Source organism: Bubalus kerabau, chromosome 1 (assembly GCF_029407905.1).
Source record: "Bubalus kerabau isolate K-KA32 ecotype Philippines breed swamp buffalo chromosome 1, PCC_UOA_SB_1v2, whole genome shotgun sequence".
Taxonomy (NCBI): Eukaryota; Metazoa; Chordata; class Mammalia; order Artiodactyla; family Bovidae; genus Bubalus; species Bubalus kerabau.
Window position 1 is genome coordinate 209,233,492 of NC_073624.1, and position 19,973 is coordinate 209,253,464.

The following is a 19,973-nucleotide window of genomic DNA, read 5'->3' on the forward strand; positions in this document are numbered from 1 at the left end:
TCTGGCAGTTTCTAAGCCAATTAGCCAATGAGGCTAATGGAAGAAGGAAAGACCATACCTTTAAGGGGCAGGTGCTTGGGGCCCTGCTGCTGTCCTATAGGGGCTCTGATGGCACTGTTCTAGTTTATGGCCTCTCTGCCCCTTTAATTCCACAGCCCCAGAAGTATTCAGGGTCCTAGACACAGGGAAGCCCAGAACTGGACAGGAACTTCCAGCCTATTCTGCCCAGTGTTCATAATTACAGAAGCCAGACCCTATATCTAAGACTCCCTGAATATACCACCTCCTTGCATCAAAGAAGCCATGCAGATTGTCAGTCTAAGGGCTACACTTGGTTGGGTGAGATCAAAACTGGGAGGTGGCTCTGGAGGGTCTATAGAGGAACCTGAACCCCCATAACCTTGGGGGTATGTGTGGGGTACAGAAGGGTGACCAGGTTATACCAATTCAAAGAGAGAAAGACTAATCAGAAGCCTCCTTCTATCTGCTTCTTCCCCAAAACGTTCTGCCTCCACTCCTTCCCCAGAGAAGAAAGTTCCACTTCTTCTCAGGAGGCCCTAAGTGTACCCAGGGCTGAGGGAGCATTGAGGGTCCACCTGGGCACTTGTGCCTCCCATTGCTGGGGACCAGACCTGACCTTTGTTATAACTTATCTCACCATACAGCCAGAGAACTGTAAAAATAAAACACGTTTATTACCACAAAACCTTATTAATACAGGTCCACAATCCCTTACCCGAAACCCTTAGAGCTGGATATAGTTTAGAATTTAGAATTCTTTAGGCTTTAGAAAGATACCAAGATGTGAATGCTGAATATTATATAATGGAGAATGCAATGGCACCCCACTCCAGTACTCTGCCTGGAAAATCCCATGGACGGAGGAGCCTGGTGGGCTGCAGTCCATGGGGTCGCTAACAGTCGGACACGACTGAGCAACTTCGCTTTCACTTTCCACTTTCATGCATAGGAGGAGGAAATGGCAACCCACTCCAGTGTTCTTGCCTGGAGAATCCCAGGGATGGGGGAGCCTGGTGGGCTGCCATCTACGGGATCGCACAGAGTCGGACTCGACTGAAGCGACTTAGCAGCAGCAGCCAGAGATGTCTGGGGTGACATGTAATAATCCCCCAAATCAATATTTCTGTGAAAAAAATGTGAAAAGGCATACTAGAGGAAGTAAATGAAGAATATGAATAACTCCACTTGACTCTTTCTTTTTTGCTCCATAATGGGGCATGTGGGATCTTAGTTCCCTGATTAGGGATCAAAACTGTGCCCCTGGCAGTGGAAGCACTGAACCTCACTTCACTTTAGGATTTTTTTTTTCCCCTCCTGCCCCTCTCCCAGTTCATGTTTTGATGACAAAGTTGGGAAGACACTTCTAGCTTCCAGAGGTTTTTGTAGATTTCAGAATTGTGAATAAGGGATTGTAGACCTGTACTTACTTGTCCATTTACAGAACAGCTCAGTTATTGTTGAGGCTTTGGTGCAGTGGTGAGGTGGCCAGGCTGCAGCAGCCGACTGCCTGTCCTCACATCCTAGCTCTGGCATGAATCAGCTGTGGGACCCTGGGCCTCAGTTTCCTCATCTGTACCACAGGAGTATTAATTCCCCCTCACAGTCATGCTTGGAAGATTAAACAGCTTAGTATACAATAAAGTATAAAATAAAGGGCTTCCCTGGTGGCTCAGATGGTAAAGAATCTGCCTGCAATGCAGAAGACCCAGGTTCGATCCCTGGGTCAGAAGATCCCCTGGAGAAAGGAATGGCTATCCACTCCAGTATTCTTGCCTGGAGAAGTCCATGGACAGAAGAGCCTGGTGAGCTACAGTCCATGGGGTCTCACAGAGCTGGACATGACTGAGCAACTAACATGTAGTAAAGTGCTTAGAATTCTGCTTAGTAAGTGGTTTGCACAGCATATATGGGGCATGACAACATCAGTGAGAAAGACAGACATATAAAATACGTCTTCAGTACAAGTCAGTCATTACAAGCTCACTGCTTAGGTCCCACAGGCCACCAGGGCAGGTTGTCTTTTTCTAGTATTACAATCATTCACATCCTTGGCCTTTGAGCCTCCCAGGGCTGTAGACACAGAGGTTTCAAACTCCCCACAGGAGGCTCTGTCACACTTTGGAGTCAGCTGAAGGGGACGCAGAGCGTGCTCTGGAAGGGGTCTGACCTTGTGTCCTTTATGACAATGGAGCGTGCGCTCTCTCTGCCTCGGCTCTGGAGTCCCAGCTGCTAGCACATCAAATGGCCCTAAGATTGGATTCTTGTTCAGAGAGTCGACAAGGGGTTTCTGCTCCACTGAATATGCAAAGGTGAGGCTGGGCCTTCTCCAGACATATCCTTCATAGGCATTTTCACATGACATAGAGAAAAGGGGTCTTTCCTTACTGTAACAGTAACATGGGCCTATTGTAAAAATTCAACCATTCAAAAGGATAGGACATAGGGAAAGTATGGTCTGAATTGTTTCCCAACCTTCAGTTGCCTGGGACTAACTAACAGGTCTCCAGGTACCTGTCTTCTGAGCTTCTCCTCGAATACAAAAGAATACCACACACCACACATACACTCACCCTCACATGCACCCCATATATCCTCTCACCCTCAAACATACACACCCACACATCCTCACCCTAACACACCTCCTCAGTTTCACACACCTATACCCTATACCCTCACACACCCAACACTCTAATCTATACAAAAGGAGATCATACATATATACAGAACACACCTATGAAAGAGGCAGGCATTCAGCCATTTCTTTCTGATGCTAGCAGCTTCACACATGATGCTGCCACTATAACTCTTGGATATTTTTCGGGTTTTTCCCTGACTGCCCAAACCCTTGGTTTTCATGTTGGGCAAGTGGGAGTAAGAGTAACAGTGCCAAACTCATAGAGTGCCTGAGAAGCTCAAGTGGTATTTACAATTAACATGAAATCACTCTGCAAATTGTCAAGTGTAAGAGGACCTGAGGGATTACTACTGCCCCCCCTTCCCACCCCCCAAACCAGAAATAATTAGATGGCAGGAGGCCTTCAGGCCCCCTAACACCCCACAAAACACCTCCTTGATCTGTGACAGTGCCTTCTGTCAGGAGATGAGTTGAGCAGCTCCTGATCTTGCTGGGCTTTGAGAATTATGGGGGTCCTCTTAATCTGCAGGAAGAAAGGAAGGGAGGTGATCTCAACAGGCTCTCCAGCCCTCTTCCAAACCCAGATGGTGGCTCTCTGGAGTGCTCCCCACCCCCTCTGCCTAGGGGCAGGATGGTGGCATGGGCCAGGGGGCTGAGGCCAGGGAAAGCATACACCCCATGCCCCACCCCCATCCTGAGTTCTAAGGCATCTCCGCCGTGTTGGGAACATCTGGGGTTTCCTCTCCCCAACTGGTCCATACCACAGTCACCTGGGGGTTGCTTGTAAGGTTCCTTATTCCTGGCTGTGGAGAAAAAACACAGGAGACCCAGTGAGTGGTGGGTCCCCACCATCCCTCTTCCTCTCCCGAGCTGAGCCTTTTCCCAAGTCAGTCCCAGGTCTCCCCTGACTGTGGGATCCACAAGGTCCTCCTGGTGGTGTGCAACTGGGGTAGGGTGGGGACATGTGGGCTTTTCTACAGGTGGGGGACAGGGGGCAGGACCTCAGCAGTAGTTGCTGCTCCCAGGAGAAAACAGTTCTTGCTGCCGCAGGGAAGGATACATTATATTGTTCCCTAAAAGGCTGTACCAGCCAGAGGGCTTCCCACTCCTTTGTTCCTTACCCACCTACCTTGAAGGCACTTGGTCAAACTCACACCACCACCAATCACCAGCAAGATCAGGATGAGAGAGATAACCATGGCCATAAGTCCTGGATGAGAGGGCATTTCTAAGAAAGACAGAGAAAAATGAGCACTCCCAGATCATGGGACTGTCTCTGGTCCCCTGGAACTCTCCTCTTCCCCTCCTCAGCCCCTCCTGGCCAAGCCCAGCTTCTCACCCCAGGACACAGTGAGCGTGTGATTCAGGCTGCAGTGCTGCACATGGCATGTGTACTGGGTCTCATCTCCAGCCGGCACCCACACGGCCATCCACATCTGATAGGTGCCATCTCCACTGGGGCGTGCCTCCACATACTCAAGCTTTGAATTCAACTTCTTCTCACCCAGCCACCAGCTCAGTGAGATGTCTTGTGGATAGAAGCCCAGGGCCCAGCATCTCAGGGTGGTACCCCCGTCCTGGGCTGAGTGCTTTGTCACCCGTACTGTGGGTGGTTCTGCAAGGAGAGGAGGAGGGAGGAAGACTGCTGAATGGCTGTTCTCTGCCTGTCCTTTATGCTTAATTCTGGGCTCCTCCAGCATCTTCCAGGGTGGAGGACAAGGAAATGGGGACAAGGTCTCTCTCTAGGGGATGTACCCAATCACTGTTGCAGGCAGGGATGACTGATTTCCAGCTGTTACAAAGAAGCATTGACCTGTTAATTGCCATGAAGGGGACTGACTTCCTGTGCCCAACCTCCAAGGACCTACCTCTGTGGAGCTGTTGGGTCCTAGACTGATACACCTGCTTCTTCCTACAGAGATCCTAGGGTTTTCTCAGTGACTTTATTTACTTCCTCTGTGACTTCCTGCATACAGTAGGTACCTAATCAGTTCAGTTCAGTCACTCAGTCATGTCCAACTCTTTGCGACCCCATAGACTGCAGCACTCCAGGCTTCCCTGTCCCATCACCAACTCCTGGAGTTTGCTCAAACTCATGTCCACCGAGTCGATGATGCCATCCAACCATCTCATCCTCTGTCATCCCCTTCTCCTCCTTCCTTCAGTCCTTCCCAGCATCAGGGTCTTTTCAAATGAGTCAGTTCTTCCCATCAGGTGACCAAAGTATTGGAGTTTCAGCTTCAGCATCAGTCTTTCCATTGAATATTTGGGGTTAGTTTCCTTTAGGATTGACTGGTTTGATCTCCTCACAGTCCAAAGGACTCTCAAGAGTATTCTCCAACACAACAGTTCAAAAGCATCAGTCCTTTGGTGCTCAGCTTTCTTTATAGTCCAACTTTCACGTCCATACATGACTACTGGAAAAACCATAGCTTTGACTAGATGGACCTTTGTTGGCAAAGTAATGTCTCTGCTTTTTCATATGCTGTCTAGGTTGGTCATAGCTTTTCTTCCAAGGAGCAAGTGTCTTTTAATTTCATGGCTGCAGTCACCATCTGCAGTGATTTTGGAAGCCCCCAAAATAAAGTCTCTCACTGTTTCCATTGTTTTCCCATCTATTTGCCATGAAACACATTCTGCCCATCAACAGAAAATTGGATTAAAGATTTACTGAGCATGGCCCAGTAGAAAGAGTCCCAAAAAAACATCTGCTTTATTGACTATACCAAAGCGTTTGACTGTGTGGATCACAACAAACTGTGGAAAATTCTTAAAGAGATGGGAATACCAGACCACCTGACCTGCCTCCTGAGAAATCTGTATGGAGGTCAGGAAGCAACAGTTAGAATTGGACATGGAACAACAAATTGGTTCCAAATAGGAAAAGGAGTACGTCAAGGCTGTATATTGTCACCCTGCTTATTTAACTTCTATGCAGAGTACATCATGAGAAATGCGGGGCTGGATGAAGCACAAGCTGGAATCAAGATTGCCAGGAGAAATATCAATAACCTCAGATATGCAGATGACACCACCCTTATGGCAGAAAGTGAAGAAGAACTAAAGAGCCTCTTAATGAAAGTGAAAGAGGAGAGTGAAAAAGTTGGCTTAAAGGTCAACATTCAGAAAACTAAGATCATGGTGGCCAGTCCCATCACTTCATGGCAAATAGATAGGGAAACAGTGAGAGACTTTATTTTTCTGGGCTCCAAAATCACTGTAGATGGTGACTGCAGCCATGAAATTAAAAGACGCTTACTCCTTGGAAGGAAAGTTATGACCAACCTAGACAGCATATTAAAAAGCAGAAACATTACTTTGCCAACAAAGGTCCATCTAGTCAAGGCTATGGTTTTTCCAGTGGTCATGTATGGATGTGAAAGTTGGACTATAAAGAATGCTGAGTGCTGAAGAATTGATGCTTTTGAACTGTGGTGTTGGAGAAGACTCTTGAGAGTCCCTTGGACTGCAAGGAGATCCAACCAGTCCATCCTAAAGGTCAGTCCTGGGTGTTCATTGGAAGGACTGATATTGAAGCTGAAACTCCAATACTTTGGACACCTGATGCGAAGAGCTGACTCATTTGAAAAGACCCTGATGCTGGGAAAGATTGAGGGCAGGAGGAGAAGGGGACAAAAGAGGATAAGATGGTTCGATGGCATCACCAACTCAATGGACATGGGTTTGGGTGGACTCCAGGAGTTGGTGATGGACAGGGAGGCCTAGTGTGCTGCGGTTCATGGGGTCGCAAAGAGTCGGACACAATTGAGCGACTGAACTGAACTGAATAATAAGTGACATTGAACATCTTTTTATGTATTTGTTGGCCATCTGTATGTCTTCTTTGGGGAAATGTCTACTTAGGTCTTTACTCATTTTTTGATTGGGTTTTTTTTTTTTTTAAATATTGAGCTGCATGTTCTGTCTGTATATTTTGGAAATCAATCCTTTGTCTCTTGCTTTGTTTACAAATATTTTCTTCCATTCTGAGGGTTGTCTTTTCCTCTTGTTTATGTTTTCTCTACCATGTAAAAGCTTTTAAGTTTAATGAAGTCCCATGTGTTTGTTTTTGTCTAGGAGGTGGGTCATTACTCTAGGAGATAGGTCAAAAAGGATCTTGCTGTGATTTCTGTTGAAGAGTATTCTGCCTGAGATTAACATTTGAATCATTGGACTCAGTGAAGCAGACTGTCTTCTGCAGTGTGAGCGGGTCCATCCACTCAACTGAAAATCTGAACAGAACAAAGAGGTTGAGTAACAGGGAGCTCCACTAGCATGATTGCTGAGCTGGAACACTGGTCTTCTCCAGCCTTCAGACTCAAACTGAAACACTGACTCTTCTTGGGTCTCAAACTTTCTAGCATTTGAAGGAACCATACCACTAGTTCTCCCAGTTCTCAGGCCTTTAGTCTCAGACTGGAACTGCAACATTGGCTCTCCTGGGTCTCTAGCTTGCCAACCGCAGATGTTGGAACTTAGCCGCCGTAGTCACATGAGCCAGTTCCTTAGAACACAGCTCTTTCTCTCTCTCCATGCAGCCTGTTGGTTCTGCTTCTGTGAAGAATCCTCACTAATCTCCCAGGTGAAGGACATAGGACAAACCTGGTGCTAAATGAGAGTTCCACAGTACTCATTTAATGCACACCAATATGGTGCTTTGGAGAGGCAGCGGCTATTATTACTATCCTCATTATACTGATGAGGAAACTCAAGTGCAGAGAAGGCGAGTAACTGGCAGGAGGTCACACAGCCAGTTAATCTTGGAGCTGGGATGCGCTATCTGGAGGCTAGGCTCCAATGCCTGAGCTCTGTCCACCATGCTCTGTTCTCACAATCACATCTTCTACTCCTGATGTTATCTGTCCTGTCCTCCCTTTGAGGAATATCCTATTACCTCAACTGATTCACGTCCCGCCATTCAATTGCCAGACATCCATGGTGTCCTGGGTGTTCTGATCAGCTCCACCTCTGGCAACCTCAGCCAGAAAGGCTTTCACCCTAGGCACCCCCAAGCACCCACTTTCCCTAGTGTCCACCCCAGCCTTTGTGTCTCTAGCCCTGGTTGGCTGGGGTCAGGAGAAGTTTATGATGCACCTGGAGTCTGGGGAGCACATTGAGCATGAGGGGTGTGCAGGCAGAAAGGGGAAAAAAGCTTAAGCTTCCCTGTCAGTCCCCAGTGGTCTAGGGAGAGGTGAGGGCTGCTGTTCTCCTGGAACCTGAGATCTGTTTCCCAAGGAGCAGAGTTACAGGCTGGTAAATTCCCCAAAGGATTTTAGGAGGACCTAGTTTAACCCACTTGCTCTGCAGATGAAGAAAATGAGACCCAGATTAGGAGACTTTATTCCCAAGACCACTTTGGAACAGGGGAGACTCCAGAACTCTGCACTCTATCTTATTTGGAGCGAAGACCTGAGGTCTGGGCTTTGTTCTTAGTCTGCAGCAAAAAACAGTTGGCTAGCTGGCCATCTTTCTGGATCCCAGAGGGCTTGCCTGGGCCAGGGGGACACAGCCTGGGGAAGCAGCCCACCTCTCATTCCCCAGAGACTTGTCTGTCAAATGGGATGGCTCTTGAGAATGGGAGCATGGGGCCAATCTGCATTGCCATAGGCTGAACCTTACCTCTACGTGTGAATCTCTGGCCTCCCAGCTCCAGGTATCTGCGCAGGGAGGCGAGACAGGGGCCTTCCAGGTAGGCTTTGTTGTACTCAGCATAGCAGTGCTCTGTCTCCATTCTACGCTTGGTCAACAGAGCCACGGGGTTAGCTGACACCCAACTCAGAGTTTCCATGTCCAGTGACACGTGGTCTTGCCCATCATAGCCAAACTGCCAGAAGCTGTTGGAGTGGCCATCTTCCTGGATCTCACAGCCAAACATGCGGTGAGTGCTGTGCATGCCTATGCGTACAGGTAAGAAAGCTGTCACTAGTGGGGACTGGGGGTCAAGTCCCTGACAGCCAGGGAGAAGCCCACCACCCACAGGGACATCAAAAAAGTAGAGGGACAGGGCATCATCATTTAGATAAAAATCCCCCAAGTAATTTTCATAAGCAGCCTGGGTTGAGAAACCTGCTAGGCCTCTCATGTGGGACAAACACCCCAGTTCATAATTAGACACATCCTTATTTCATATCCCACACTACTCGAAAGTGAAAGTGAAAGTTGCTCAGTTGTGTCCGACTCTTTGTGACCCCATGAACCATACAGTCCATGGAATTCTCCAGGCCAGATACTGGAGTGGGTAGCCTTTCCCTTCTCCAGGGAATCTCCTCAACCCAGGGATTAATCCCAGGTCACCCACATTGCAGGCATATTCTTTACCAGCTGAGCCATCAGGGAAGCCCACCTGTGGGTGTAAAATGTTCTCAATGGTAAGACTAAGTCATGCCATGCTTATTCTGGGGGCCCTTGGCTGATGCACAGCCCTTCTCAGTCTCAATCTTTTATATCCTTTGTATCTACTGATTCTGAGGCCTCTGGGGACCTGAGGCTTTTAGTCTGGGCATTTGGGTATCCAGGCACAGAGAGGGATGGTGTTGTGTGAACAAGCTGTGCTCCATAAGCACTTCATTCAGAATAAGCAGCAGCCCTGGTGGTGGGCCCAAGCGCACTGTTGCTGAGAGGGGGAAGCTGAGGTGGTGCCAGAGGGCCTGGGGGTACTGCATGAGTGAGGATGAGGCAGGAAAATCCTCTCCCCATCAGCTGAGTTTCAGAGCCCAGGTTAGCTAAGGGGTAGGCAAGGGCTGAGGGGGAGACATCATGGGCCCCCAGCTCCTATGATGCTTGCTAAACTGGCCTGTGTGCTGGCTGCTGAAGCCACAATGGATTCTGAGGCCCTGAGGCCCCTGCTTGACTGTGGAGGAAGGAGACTGAAAAGAGCCAAGTATCAGAGGCTTGCCCCAAACCCTCTGACAAACACAGCTGCCCGGAGAGTGAGTGTGCAGAGGGTGAAGGAAGGAGAATGGGGCGTCCACCCAACGTACCGCTGCTGTGGTTGTGGTAGCCCATCGTTTGCCATGTCACCACCTTATGAATCTCTGCCCATTTCCTCTGCTTCTTGGTCTCCTTCTCCCAGTACTTGGCATTCATGGGCATAATCCATGGAGCCTGGGGCTCAGCTTTGTCCACACGACTGTCATACCGGATAAAAGGCTGATCATCCACGTAGCCTACAGCCAGAAACTTAGGGAGGCTCGGGCCCGGCTCTGACAGGTCCAGGTAGTGGTAGCGGAGGGAGTGCGTCCCTGTGGAAACACAAACTGGTCTTGGGTTCACATAGACGACCAGGGTTTGCACCAGGCCTCAGCGTGCTGGGTGAGGTTGGCAGTAGAAACTTATCCAAGAGAATTCATTATGAGCAAGAATGTGTGTGCGCGTGCTAAGTTGCTTCAGTCATGTCCGACTCTTTGCAACCCCATGGACTGTAGTCCACCAGGCTCCTCTGTTCGTGGGATTCTCCAGGCAAAAAAACTGGAGTAGGTTGCTGCTCCTCCAGGGGCTCTTCCCAACCCAGGGATCAAACATGAGTCCCTATGTTTCCTGCATTGGCAGGTGGGTTCTTTACCACTAGCGCCACCTGGGAAGTCCATTAGCAAGAGCAAGCACTAGCAATTTCAGTGAAAAAAAAATATAAGGGCATCCAAAGAGATTAATATAGAGAGAACCAGTTGAACATTGAGGCCAAAGTTCATGCATTAAGGCTTATGGACTTTATTCTCAGAACGTTTCTCAGCTCCTCATGCAGGGCCTACTTACTCATACTTTGTATTCATCTCTAGTGAGTGTGATTGTCTGGTTTCCAATTTCTCACAAAAAGGGTGGGATATTTTTAAAAAGTTGGTTGCTTGGGAGCTTAATTTATGTGGTTGCTGCTGCTGCTGCTGCTGCGTCGCTTCAGTCGTGTCCGACTCAGTGCGACCCCACAGATGTCAGCCCACCAGGCTCCCCCGTCCCTGGGATTCTCCAGGCAAGAACACTGGAGTGGGTTGCCATTTCCTTCTCCAATGCATGAAAGTGAAAAGTAAAAGGGAAGTCGCTCAGTCGTGTCCAATTCTTATCGACCTCATGGACTGCAGCCCACCAGGCTCTTCCGTCCACGGGATTTTCCAGGCAGTAGTACTGGAGTGGGTTGCCATTGCCTTCTCCAAATTTATGTGGTTAATTAAGCTTAATTCATTGCCCAGATATGCTTGAGAAAGGTTGGACATCATTCTTAGCTTGAACCATTACTGCCAAGCTGGTGGCACCTTGACTCCATTCCCCACTCCCTTCTGTTCCCACAGCAGACATTACTGTGTGTTAGTCGCTGAATCATGTCCGACTCTTTGTGATCCTAGGGACTGTATCCCACTGGGCTCCTCTGTCCATGGGATTCTCCAGGCAAGAAACCTGGAGTGGGTTGCCATTTCCTTCTCCAGGGGATCTTCCTGACCCAGGGATCAAACCCAGGTTTCCTGCATTGTAGGCAGATTCTTTACCATCTGAGCCACCAGGGAGGCCCAAGACTAGTTGATCTCTTATCTCTTTGAGTCCAAATGCTGCCTCTCTACCGTAACTCCAAACTCATTGATTTAACTTGGTGCTGGAGATGAAATCTACTTAGCAGCCAGTCCTGACTCAAGCTATTCAAATAAATGCTGTATCTTAAACTCAGGTCACATTTCTCAAAGATATCCCTGGCTTACTTTTGTACTTTTAAAAAACTTTTGCTCAGAAGTTTTTATCCCCTAACACGCCTGTCTCTGTGTTATTTTTCTCCAGAGCACTGGAGAGAGTATGCATTTGCACTGACTAGAGTATGCATTTGTTTGTCTTGTTAATGGACTCTTTCCTCTGCAGTGTCAGCTCTCCAAGGGCAGGGATTCCTGTATGGATTGTTGTTTCCCCAGCACCTAGAACAGCTTCTGGCATACAGTGGGTGCTCATTGGTTGAACATTCACATGTGAAAGGAGTCAAACACATCTCTACACTCACAGCTCTCTTTTTATTGCCTCCTTGTTACTTCAGGCTATACCAAACTCTGGCCAGGTCCTCTGTTCCTGCTGTTTCTTCTGCCCTAGGCATCCCCCTTTCTGCTTTCTCTCAGCCACTCTCCACATCCCTCAGGTTGCAGTCAAGCATCCCTTCCTCCAGGAAGTCCTCCTGATTTCAGCCTGATGTCTCACAGAGGGATCTCAAGAGTGTCCTGTGCTTCCTGTGCAACTATGGATTTCATGAGGGTGGGAAGTCCATCTGCCCTCTATTTATCCAGGACCTAGCACACAGCTGGCAATGGCACCCCACTCCAGTACTCTTGCCTGGAAAATTCCATGGATGGAGGAGCCCGGTGGGCTGCAGTCCATGGGGTCGCTAGTAATCAGACACGACTAAGCGACTTCACTTTTCACTTTCATGCATTGGAGAAGGAAATGGCAACCCACTCCAGTGTTCTTGCCTGGAGAATCCCAGGGACAGGGGATCCTAGTGGGCTGCCGTCTATGGGGTCGCACAGAGTCGGACACAACTGAAGCGACTTAGCAGCAGCAGCAGCACACAGCTGGAAGTTGCTAAATTGGACAAAAAACAAGAACATGAATTGTATGAGGATAATCAGAGTTGCTATTTTTGGTGACCGCTGTGCCTGTACTAGTTTAACTCCTCCTCATTCACTATTTTAGTTCATCCTTACAATAAACCTAAGAGGTCAGTGTGATTGGTCCCATTTTACAGATAAGGGAATCAAGGCCCAGGGGAGACCAAGTGTAGTACTCAAAGGCATGTACTAGAATGAGGGCAGCCCAGATTCTCTCCCCAGGGACGGCTGTCTTCTTCTAAACTGAGAAAAGGGATGCTGTCTTCTCATGCCTGGAGAACCTCCTCATGGGAGGCAAGAGTGGTCAATGTTAGGAGTGTTTGAGTGAAGGTTAACGTCAGGCCTGAACTGATGTGGGCCTCCTGGGAAATGACTGAATTATCTCTCGTGGTGCTGTTTCCTTGCACATCTTTGAGTTACTCAAAGAGCAGTGTGGGGGTACTCCTGTGCTGGCAGCTGTGAATGGGCACAAAGTTCTTTGGGGGAGAACAGAGGCTATGATTTCTCCACGTCAAGGTGATCCACCCACTCCTTGGCTCTGATCTGCAGCAGCTCTACCTGCCCTGGAAGTGAGGGACAGAAAAGATCCTGTGTCTTTGTGTAGCTGCTGGGACTCCTGGGTAGTGAGGAAGCCGTACAAGCTGGGCCTCCGGTCCTGCCTCCCTCTCCACAGCTCAGAAAGCATAGTGGGGTAGGCTGAAAAATGCCCCCTGAGATATCCCTGCAACTGTTGAATGTTAGTTTATATGGTAACAGGAGTTTTGCAGATTAAATTAAGGATCTTGAGATGGAGAGATTATCCCAGATTGTCTAGGCAGGCCCCAAATGTGTCCTTAGAAAAGGGAGGGAGAGGGAGATTCCAGAAGAGAAAGATGCAGGAAGGCACTATGTGCCAAGAAATACAGTTCTAGAATGGAAAGGCCTCCTCAAAAAGGGAATTCTTTATAAAAGACAGGAAGGAACCAGCCATATAAGGATCTGACAGCATTCCAGGTCTGCAGAGGGAGAGCCAGTGCAAAGGTCCCAAGTCAGCAGTCCCGAGGCTGCTGCAAGAAGGCAGGGAAAAATAAAATGGTGCTGTGATTCCGTGTAGCAGATGTGGGGGTGAAGGAAGGGGCTGAATTCTGAATCCTTCCCAGGCTTGTCCAGATCTGGCCTGGCTCTCCTTGCCATGAGGGGTCTGGTTCCTGGCATCTGCCCTGCCCTGGACTACTTACCATGGCCTACATCCTGGCATCTGGTACCCATCCTGGGAGTCAGGGACCTGCTTTTTAGAACAAGTTCATGACTGTGGCCTGCCTCAGTTGACTTTCAGGTACTGCTTCCCATGGACCCAGTGAGGGGCCTGTCACCCTTCCCTCCCTGAAAATCCTACCAGTCTCTTCTCTGCCTACCAGATAGTCTTGAGAGTCCAGCCTGCTCTCTGTGGGGGCTCACATACTGCTCATTGCCATTTTTGCCTAGGAGAATAATCTCAGCTGGGACTAGATTCCCACTTGCTAACAGGACCCAAGTGGGATCATCATGCCTTGGGCTGCAGCCCAGAGTGAAGCAAAAACAGCTGAGGAAGGCCACCTCCCTGGCTTTGGAGGCAATACCACCTGCCAGGCTGGGGTCAGTGCCAGGCACTGTGAGACCAAGGCAGGAGGAAGTGGGGGCTACACGGCAGGCATCCAGCGGTATCTGCTCCTGCAGTGACATGGCCTAAGAAAGTTGCTACATGCTCATTGTTGTTTCAGGGCCTGCGTGAACATTAGTTTTTCCCCACTTCCACCCTAACTCTCCACTTCCTAGTCTCTTGGCCACATGGCTGGTTTTCAAAAAGGAGCAGTCCTGCACCCCATTAGCCTAGCCTCCTTCTTCCTCTGACCATGGTTGGGGAGGAAGGAGCCAGTCCCTTTGCCACCCAGGCCAGGAGATGTTTTTGTGTCTGCCCCACCTGTGAAAGAGATGGGAATACCAGACCACCTGACCTGCCTCTTGAGAAACCTATATGCAGGTCAGGAAGCAACAGTTAGAACTGGACATGGAACAACAGATTGGTTCCAAATAGGAAAAGGAGTACATCAAGGCTGTATATTGTCACCCTGCTTATTTAACTTCTATGCAGAGTACATCATGAAAAACGCTGGGCTGGAAGAAGTACAAGCTGCAATCAAGATTGTCCCGAGAAATATCAATAATATCAGATATGCAGATGACATCACCCTTATGGCAGAAAGTGAAGAGGAACTAAAAAGCCTCTTGATGAAGGTGAAAGAGGAGAGTGAAAAAGTTGGTTTAAAGCTCAACATTCAGAAAACTAAGATCATGGCAGCCAGTCCTATCACTTCATGGGAAATAGATGGGGAAATAGTGGAAAGTGTCAGACTTTATTTTTTGGGGGCTCCAAAATCACTGCAGATGGTGATTGCAGCCATGAAATTAAAAGAGGCTTGATCATTGGAAGGAAAGCTATGACCAACCTAGATAGCATATTCAAAAGCAGAGACATTACTTTGCCAACAAAAGTCCATCTAGTCAAGGCTATGGTTTTTCCAGTAGTCATGTATGGATGTGAGAGTTGGACTGTGAAGAAAGCTGAGTGCCGAAGAACTGATGCTTTTGAACTGTGGTGTTGGAGAAGACTCTTGAGAGTCCCTTGACTGCAAGGAGATCCAACCAGTCCATTCTGAAGATTAGTCCTGGGTGTTCTTTGGAAGGAATGATGCTAAGGCTGCAACTCCAGTACTTTGGCCACCTCATGCAAAGAGTTGGCTCATTGGAAAAGACTCTGATGCTGGGAGGGATTGGGGGCAGGAGGAGAAGGGGATGACAGAGGATGAGATGGCTGGATGGCATCACCGATTCAATGGACGTGAGTTTGAGTGAACTCCGGGAGTTGGTGATGGACAGGGAGGCCTGGTGTGCTGCAGATCATGGGGTCACAAAGAGGTGGACACGACTGAGTGACTGAACTGAACTGAACTGAACTGAACACCTCCCCTACGATCCATATAGCACTGCCAGTCCCTAGCTGCATGGCTCTGAGGAAGTTATTTCAATGCTCCAGGCCTTGGTTTCCTCATCTGTAGGTAGGCTCAATGAACTGACCTGCTCCACAGTGCTGGAGCATCCAATGAGATAATGAACATAAGAAAAAGTTCAGGCATGGGGCCGGCTTCCCAGGTGGCTCAGTGGTTAAAGAAAAAATTGCCCACAGTACGGGAGACTCAGGTTAAATCCCTAGGTCAGGAAGATTCCCTGGAGAAAGAGATGGAAACCTACTTGAGTACTCTTGCCGGGGAAATCCCATGGACAGAGGAGCCTAGTGGGCTACAGTCCATGGGGTCGCAAAGGGTCAGACATGACTGAGCGACTAAACAACAGGCATGTAGACAGCACCTTCTTAGTCTCAGTCTTTTCCTATTCTGAAGGGAGAGGTGGCCTTGGGAAGGAGAGCTGGAGTTTGGGGTGGGGTGGGGAAAGATGCTTGGGTCAGCTCTCTGGAGGCCAGGTCTCAGTCCCTGGGACGCTGTCCAGAGGCCCTGGCCTCTGTATCCTCTATCCTGGCAGAGTTTCCCCACCCCAAGACAGTCCTCCAGATTCCTAGACAGTGGACATGGTCTCCTGCAGGCTGGGGGCTCCTGGCCTCCACCATCCTATCCTTTCTTTAGCAGGCGGGCAAGGTCTTACCTCTAGGCCATGACTTGTTTTCTAACTTCAGGTTTGCCAGTTCTGCCATCACCACCTTTGCCATGGAAGCTGGGCCATCGGCCACCAAGGGCAACCCCCAGGGACTCTCTGCAAGGGGAAAATGGAAAAGGATAGTATGAATCTTAAGGCATAAACATCCTTCCCATCCTTGTGTTCGCTGGGAGAGATAGTATGGAATGACAATGAGAGGCACATTGGAAGGGAAGAGGAACATGGGGGTCTTGCCTCAGGAGTGACGGGAAACTTCCCCAGCAGGCAGGCAGGCACAAAGCCAGGAGAGCAGCCAGGACTGGGATGTCTCCATCTGGCTGCCTAACACCACCCGGCAGCTTTGACAATCCTGCCATTGACATGGATTTAGTTGGTTTGGAGGTACAGGAGGGCTGGACACTGGCAGGCGTTGAAACCTCCCAGGTGATGCTCATATGCTGCTAGAAGGAGAACCCATGCACTCCTGCCTGGCTCAGCCCTGCCCAGCTGCTCAGCTAGGCGGCCCTTACCTCTCCCTTTGCAATATTACTCATTTGACAAACATATTTGTTGTTTAAAGAACACTGGAATGGGTTGCCAATTCTTTATTTTTTTTTTTAATAACAGATTATATAGTTAATAGGAGAAATGGAACATGCATATACATCTTTGGAAAAATACATATTCATTTTCTGAGGACAGATGTATGTTTAGTATATGAAACAGAATACCCAGATACAGAAATCCTCCCCCACATTTTTTATGTTCAAGGACATTTATTATACCATTCTTTTTTAAAAATTAATTTAATTGAAGAATAATCACTTTACAATATTGTGCTGGTTTTTGCCATACATCAACATGAATCGGCCACAGGTATACATGTGTTCCCCCATCCAACCCGCCTCCCACCTCCCTCCCCAGCCTACCTCTCAGGGTTGTCCCAGAGCACCGGCTCTGGGTGCCCTGCTTCATGCATCAAATTTGCACTGGTCATCTATTTTACATATGGTAATATACATGTTTCAATGCTATTCTCTCAAATTACCCCATCCTTGCCTTCTCTCACTGAGTTCAAAAGTCTGTTCTTTACATGTGTGTCTCCTTTGCTTGGCAGGTGAATTCCTTACCACTAAGCCACCAGGGAAGCCCTGAATCCTCCTATTGCATTCAGGAGCCTCAACTTGGAGGAAAAAAAATAACCTCTTTATTTTCACTAAGCTCTAGCTGAAGTTTGGCCCATTTTCCATGCTGAATGGAAGTTCAGCAGGATTAGCAGAACCTGTGCAGTGGTCCATGATAGAATCCACAGATGTTTTCCAATCATACGACAGTGGTTTCAGACACCTGTAAATATGCTTTACTCTCAATACTTACAAATTCTGGGAACTGTAGCTATTTAATTGGTGATTTAATGTGTTAACTTTAAGGCACATATATTACATATCACAAATTTATACTTATAGCTAAAAATTTTAATAGCTTATAAAAATATAATTTGGATCCTTAGGAATCATATGTATTTCATTTATGTATAAAAAACATTCTGAGACAAGGCCCAAGTACAAATATGGTTAAAAACTCTGAGAAAAAGAAAGGAAAAAAATTTCCGAATCTGGATCCCAGTGTTGCCCCCTAGCGTCCTCTCCGGGCCCTATTTTAAATCTGTAAATTGTACATTTTGAATTTTCTACAGCCGAAATGGCTTCTTGTACTTGAAGCTTTTAGTATAGAGCCTGGAATAAAGGACATCAGCTATTATTACTGCCGTGACGGTGGACACTCCCGGTCTGTGCTAATAATCTTCAGGCCTCTGGGCAGTTAGGATGGGTGGTGCTCGGTGTGGTGGTCGGGAATCTGGCATGGGAGGGGCGGGGAGAGGATCAGCCCTGCAGTTCTGCGTGCAGAATGGAAATTGGTAAAGGATGGAAATTCCCCGCCAAGTCAAAAAAAATCCTTGCTGCTTCTCTCACCCGCTACCTCAACAAGGAGCTGCCAGGCCACACGCGATAACCTCGGCAGGGAGCCAGGGAGACCTATAGCAATGGGCAGGTGCCTCGTCAAGCAAGTAAGCAGAGGCTTGTGCAGATTCCAAGGCCGCGCTCAGATTCCTGCCCCCAAAGAGCTTTTCTCCGGGGCCTTCCTGGAGGACCAGGTCTGGGAGCCGAGTGCGAGCGGCATCCTCCAGACGGGCCAAGGGATCCCCAGGAAACTGTGGCTTCGGCTATCTTGGGTCAGTCAGCTCTCCAACTGAGCATGCTCTCCTCTCCTCCAAACCCGGAATGGCCTCTGTATTCTTGGAGGATCCTTCCCTAGCAGCTCCCCCTCCGCCGCCGCCGCCCCGCGTTACCTGCCGCTCCCTTCAGCACCAGTCCTGACAGCAGTAGCAGCGGCCGCAGCAGTGGTGGTGGTGGTGGCGGCGGCGGCGGCGGCCGCGGGTGCCGCGCACTCCCGGAACTACGAAGCCACACGGTCGCCAGCCTCACGCACCGCCCGAGGGCGCCGGTCCCCGGGGGGTCCGCCTTCAGTTGTGCTAACTCCGGCCGCGTCCCCTCCCGGGTCCCCGGCGGGTGAGCGCTCAGCTCCCTCTGGGCCGCGGAGGGTGCGACCATACCCTGGGTCAGGTTTAGACTTCCGGCTGGGACACCATCGCACCGCTGGGACCCGCCCCCAGCTCCTCGATGGCTCCCTCTGCTGGGCCTCGGATGAAAAACAGGAACGAAAAACCAATCGATTAATTGTGAAATACAGCCTCACAGCCTTTCGTGTATACTACCTCACTAAAGTAGACCAGGCGGTGAAGCTCACGTTACAGCCGTCTGGCAAGTCGACAGGTGTCTCCGACAACTGTCGTGATTCTAAAACTCTTGTGGTTTCTGTTGGGGACCAAGGCACCGCTCCTGCTAACCTCACTGAGCTTTCTTACCTCCATCCATCAGGGAAGAACGGCGAAATTTCAAATAGAAGTTAGTGAAAATAAAGGTTATTTTCCCCATCTGGGTTCACAGAACCCCTGAATTCTCACTAGGGACTCTCATGTTCAGAAAAATGGTTTTCAGCCCAGCGTTCTCTGATATTTGAAAATTCATAGGGAGGGCTCTGGTGATTCTGATCGGGGTGAGTGAGGGGGACAATTTTCACATCAGAGGGAGGGAGCAGGACTGTCAGATGTGCAGTCCTGTCTGGGGACCACCACACAAATGGTGTCCTGCCAGCTAACAGGAGGAAAGGAACCAGACTGTAATGATCTGAGTCTAGAATACAATGTTTGTTAAGTTTTAATATTGTCAAAAAAACACATGGAGTGAAAAGAATAGAGGAAGGTGGGCATCAGAAAGTTTAAGCAAATACAAATTTGTATGTAAAGGAAAAAACCTACAAAATTAATGAATCTGCATTATGATATGATTATTATATTCACAAAGATTGTGACATAGCTGCAGCATTGTTGTTTTTCTCTTGTTCAGTGGTGTCTGACTCTTTGCAATCCCATGGGACTGCACTTCTACAGACTTCCCTGTCCTTCACCATTTCTCAGAGCTTGCTCAAATTCATGTCCTTTGAGTTGATGATGAAATCCAACTATCTCATCCTCTGTCACTCCTTTCTCCTCCTGCCCTCAATCTTTGCCAGCATCAGGGTCTTTTTCAATGAGTCGGCTCTTAATGTCAGGTGGCCAAAGTATTGGAGTTTCAGCTTCAGTATCAGTCCTTACAATAAATATTCAGGGTTGATTTTCTTTAGGATTGACTGGTTTGACTTTCTTGCTGTCCAAGGGACTCTCAAGAGTCTTCTCCAGCACCACAATTCGAAAGCATCAGTTCTTCAGTGCGTAGCCTTTTTTATGGTCCAACTCTCACATCCATACTTGACTACTGGAAAAACTATACCTTTGACTATATAGACCTCCTTTGCTGGCTAGGTGATGTCTCTGCTTTTTAATATGCTGTCTAGGTTTGACATAGCTTTGAAAGTTATTTTTCTAGATAATCCAGGTTTATTTGGGGGGCCAAATGGTGGCTCAGATGGTAAAGCGTCTGCCTACGATGCAGGAGACCCAGGTTCGATTCCTGGGTGGGGAA

At 48.6% G+C, this 19,973-nt stretch overlaps 1 protein-coding gene and 1 long non-coding RNA gene across 7 annotated transcripts in view; one reads left to right on the forward strand and one right to left on the reverse strand.

Moving 5' to 3' along the window:
- Positions 1–19,973, forward strand: part of LOC129631307 (uncharacterized) — a 48,777-nt gene that overhangs the window by 19,023 nt on the left and 9,781 nt on the right. Inside the window, exon 1 of one of the 3 annotated variants that reach the window (XR_008703985.1) lies at positions 14,342–14,478. The exons of the other annotated variants lie outside the window; for them this stretch is intronic. This is a non-coding gene — a long non-coding RNA (uncharacterized LOC129631307). Of the gene's footprint in view, positions 1–14,341; positions 14,479–19,973 lie in introns of those variants that run through there. 3 annotated transcript variants of the gene reach the window in all.
- LOC129631197 (H-2 class I histocompatibility antigen, Q10 alpha chain-like) lies at positions 673–18,567 on the reverse strand. Of its 4 annotated transcripts, none has more exons than XM_055552025.1 (8): positions 18,242–18,567; positions 15,901–16,008; positions 9,637–9,912; positions 8,276–8,551; positions 3,996–4,271; positions 3,786–3,884; positions 3,418–3,459; positions 673–3,179 (listed from the first exon to the last, which is right to left on the reverse strand). In XM_055552025.1, exons 1-8 carry the CDS (start codon positions 18,501–18,503, stop codon positions 3,175–3,177), a joined length of 1,344 nt encoding a protein of 447 aa, XP_055408000.1. In that variant the 5' UTR covers positions 18,504–18,567; the 3' UTR covers positions 673–3,174. The 4 variants fall into 4 exon arrangements, with proteins under 4 accessions (XP_055408000.1, XP_055408018.1, XP_055408009.1 ...); XM_055552043.1 differs by having other exon boundaries at positions 9,637–9,897; positions 18,242–18,566; XM_055552034.1 differs by having other exon boundaries at positions 3,427–3,459; positions 18,242–18,566.

Excerpts from the sequence above, each read along its gene's own strand:
- LOC129631197 (XM_055552025.1), bottom strand. The coding sequence starts at position 18,503 with ATGGTCGCACCCTCCGCGGCCCAGAGGGAGCTGAGCGCTCACCCGCCG. Across the intron at positions 4,272-8,275 it reads CCAGAGATTCACACGTAGAG|AACCACCCACAGTACGGGTG; the intron begins GTAAGGTTCAGC and ends CTCTCCTTGCAG. Across the intron at positions 3,885-3,995 it reads CACGCTCACTGTGTCCTGGG|AAATGCCCTCTCATCCAGGA; the intron begins GTGAGAAGCTGG and ends TGTCTTTCTTAG.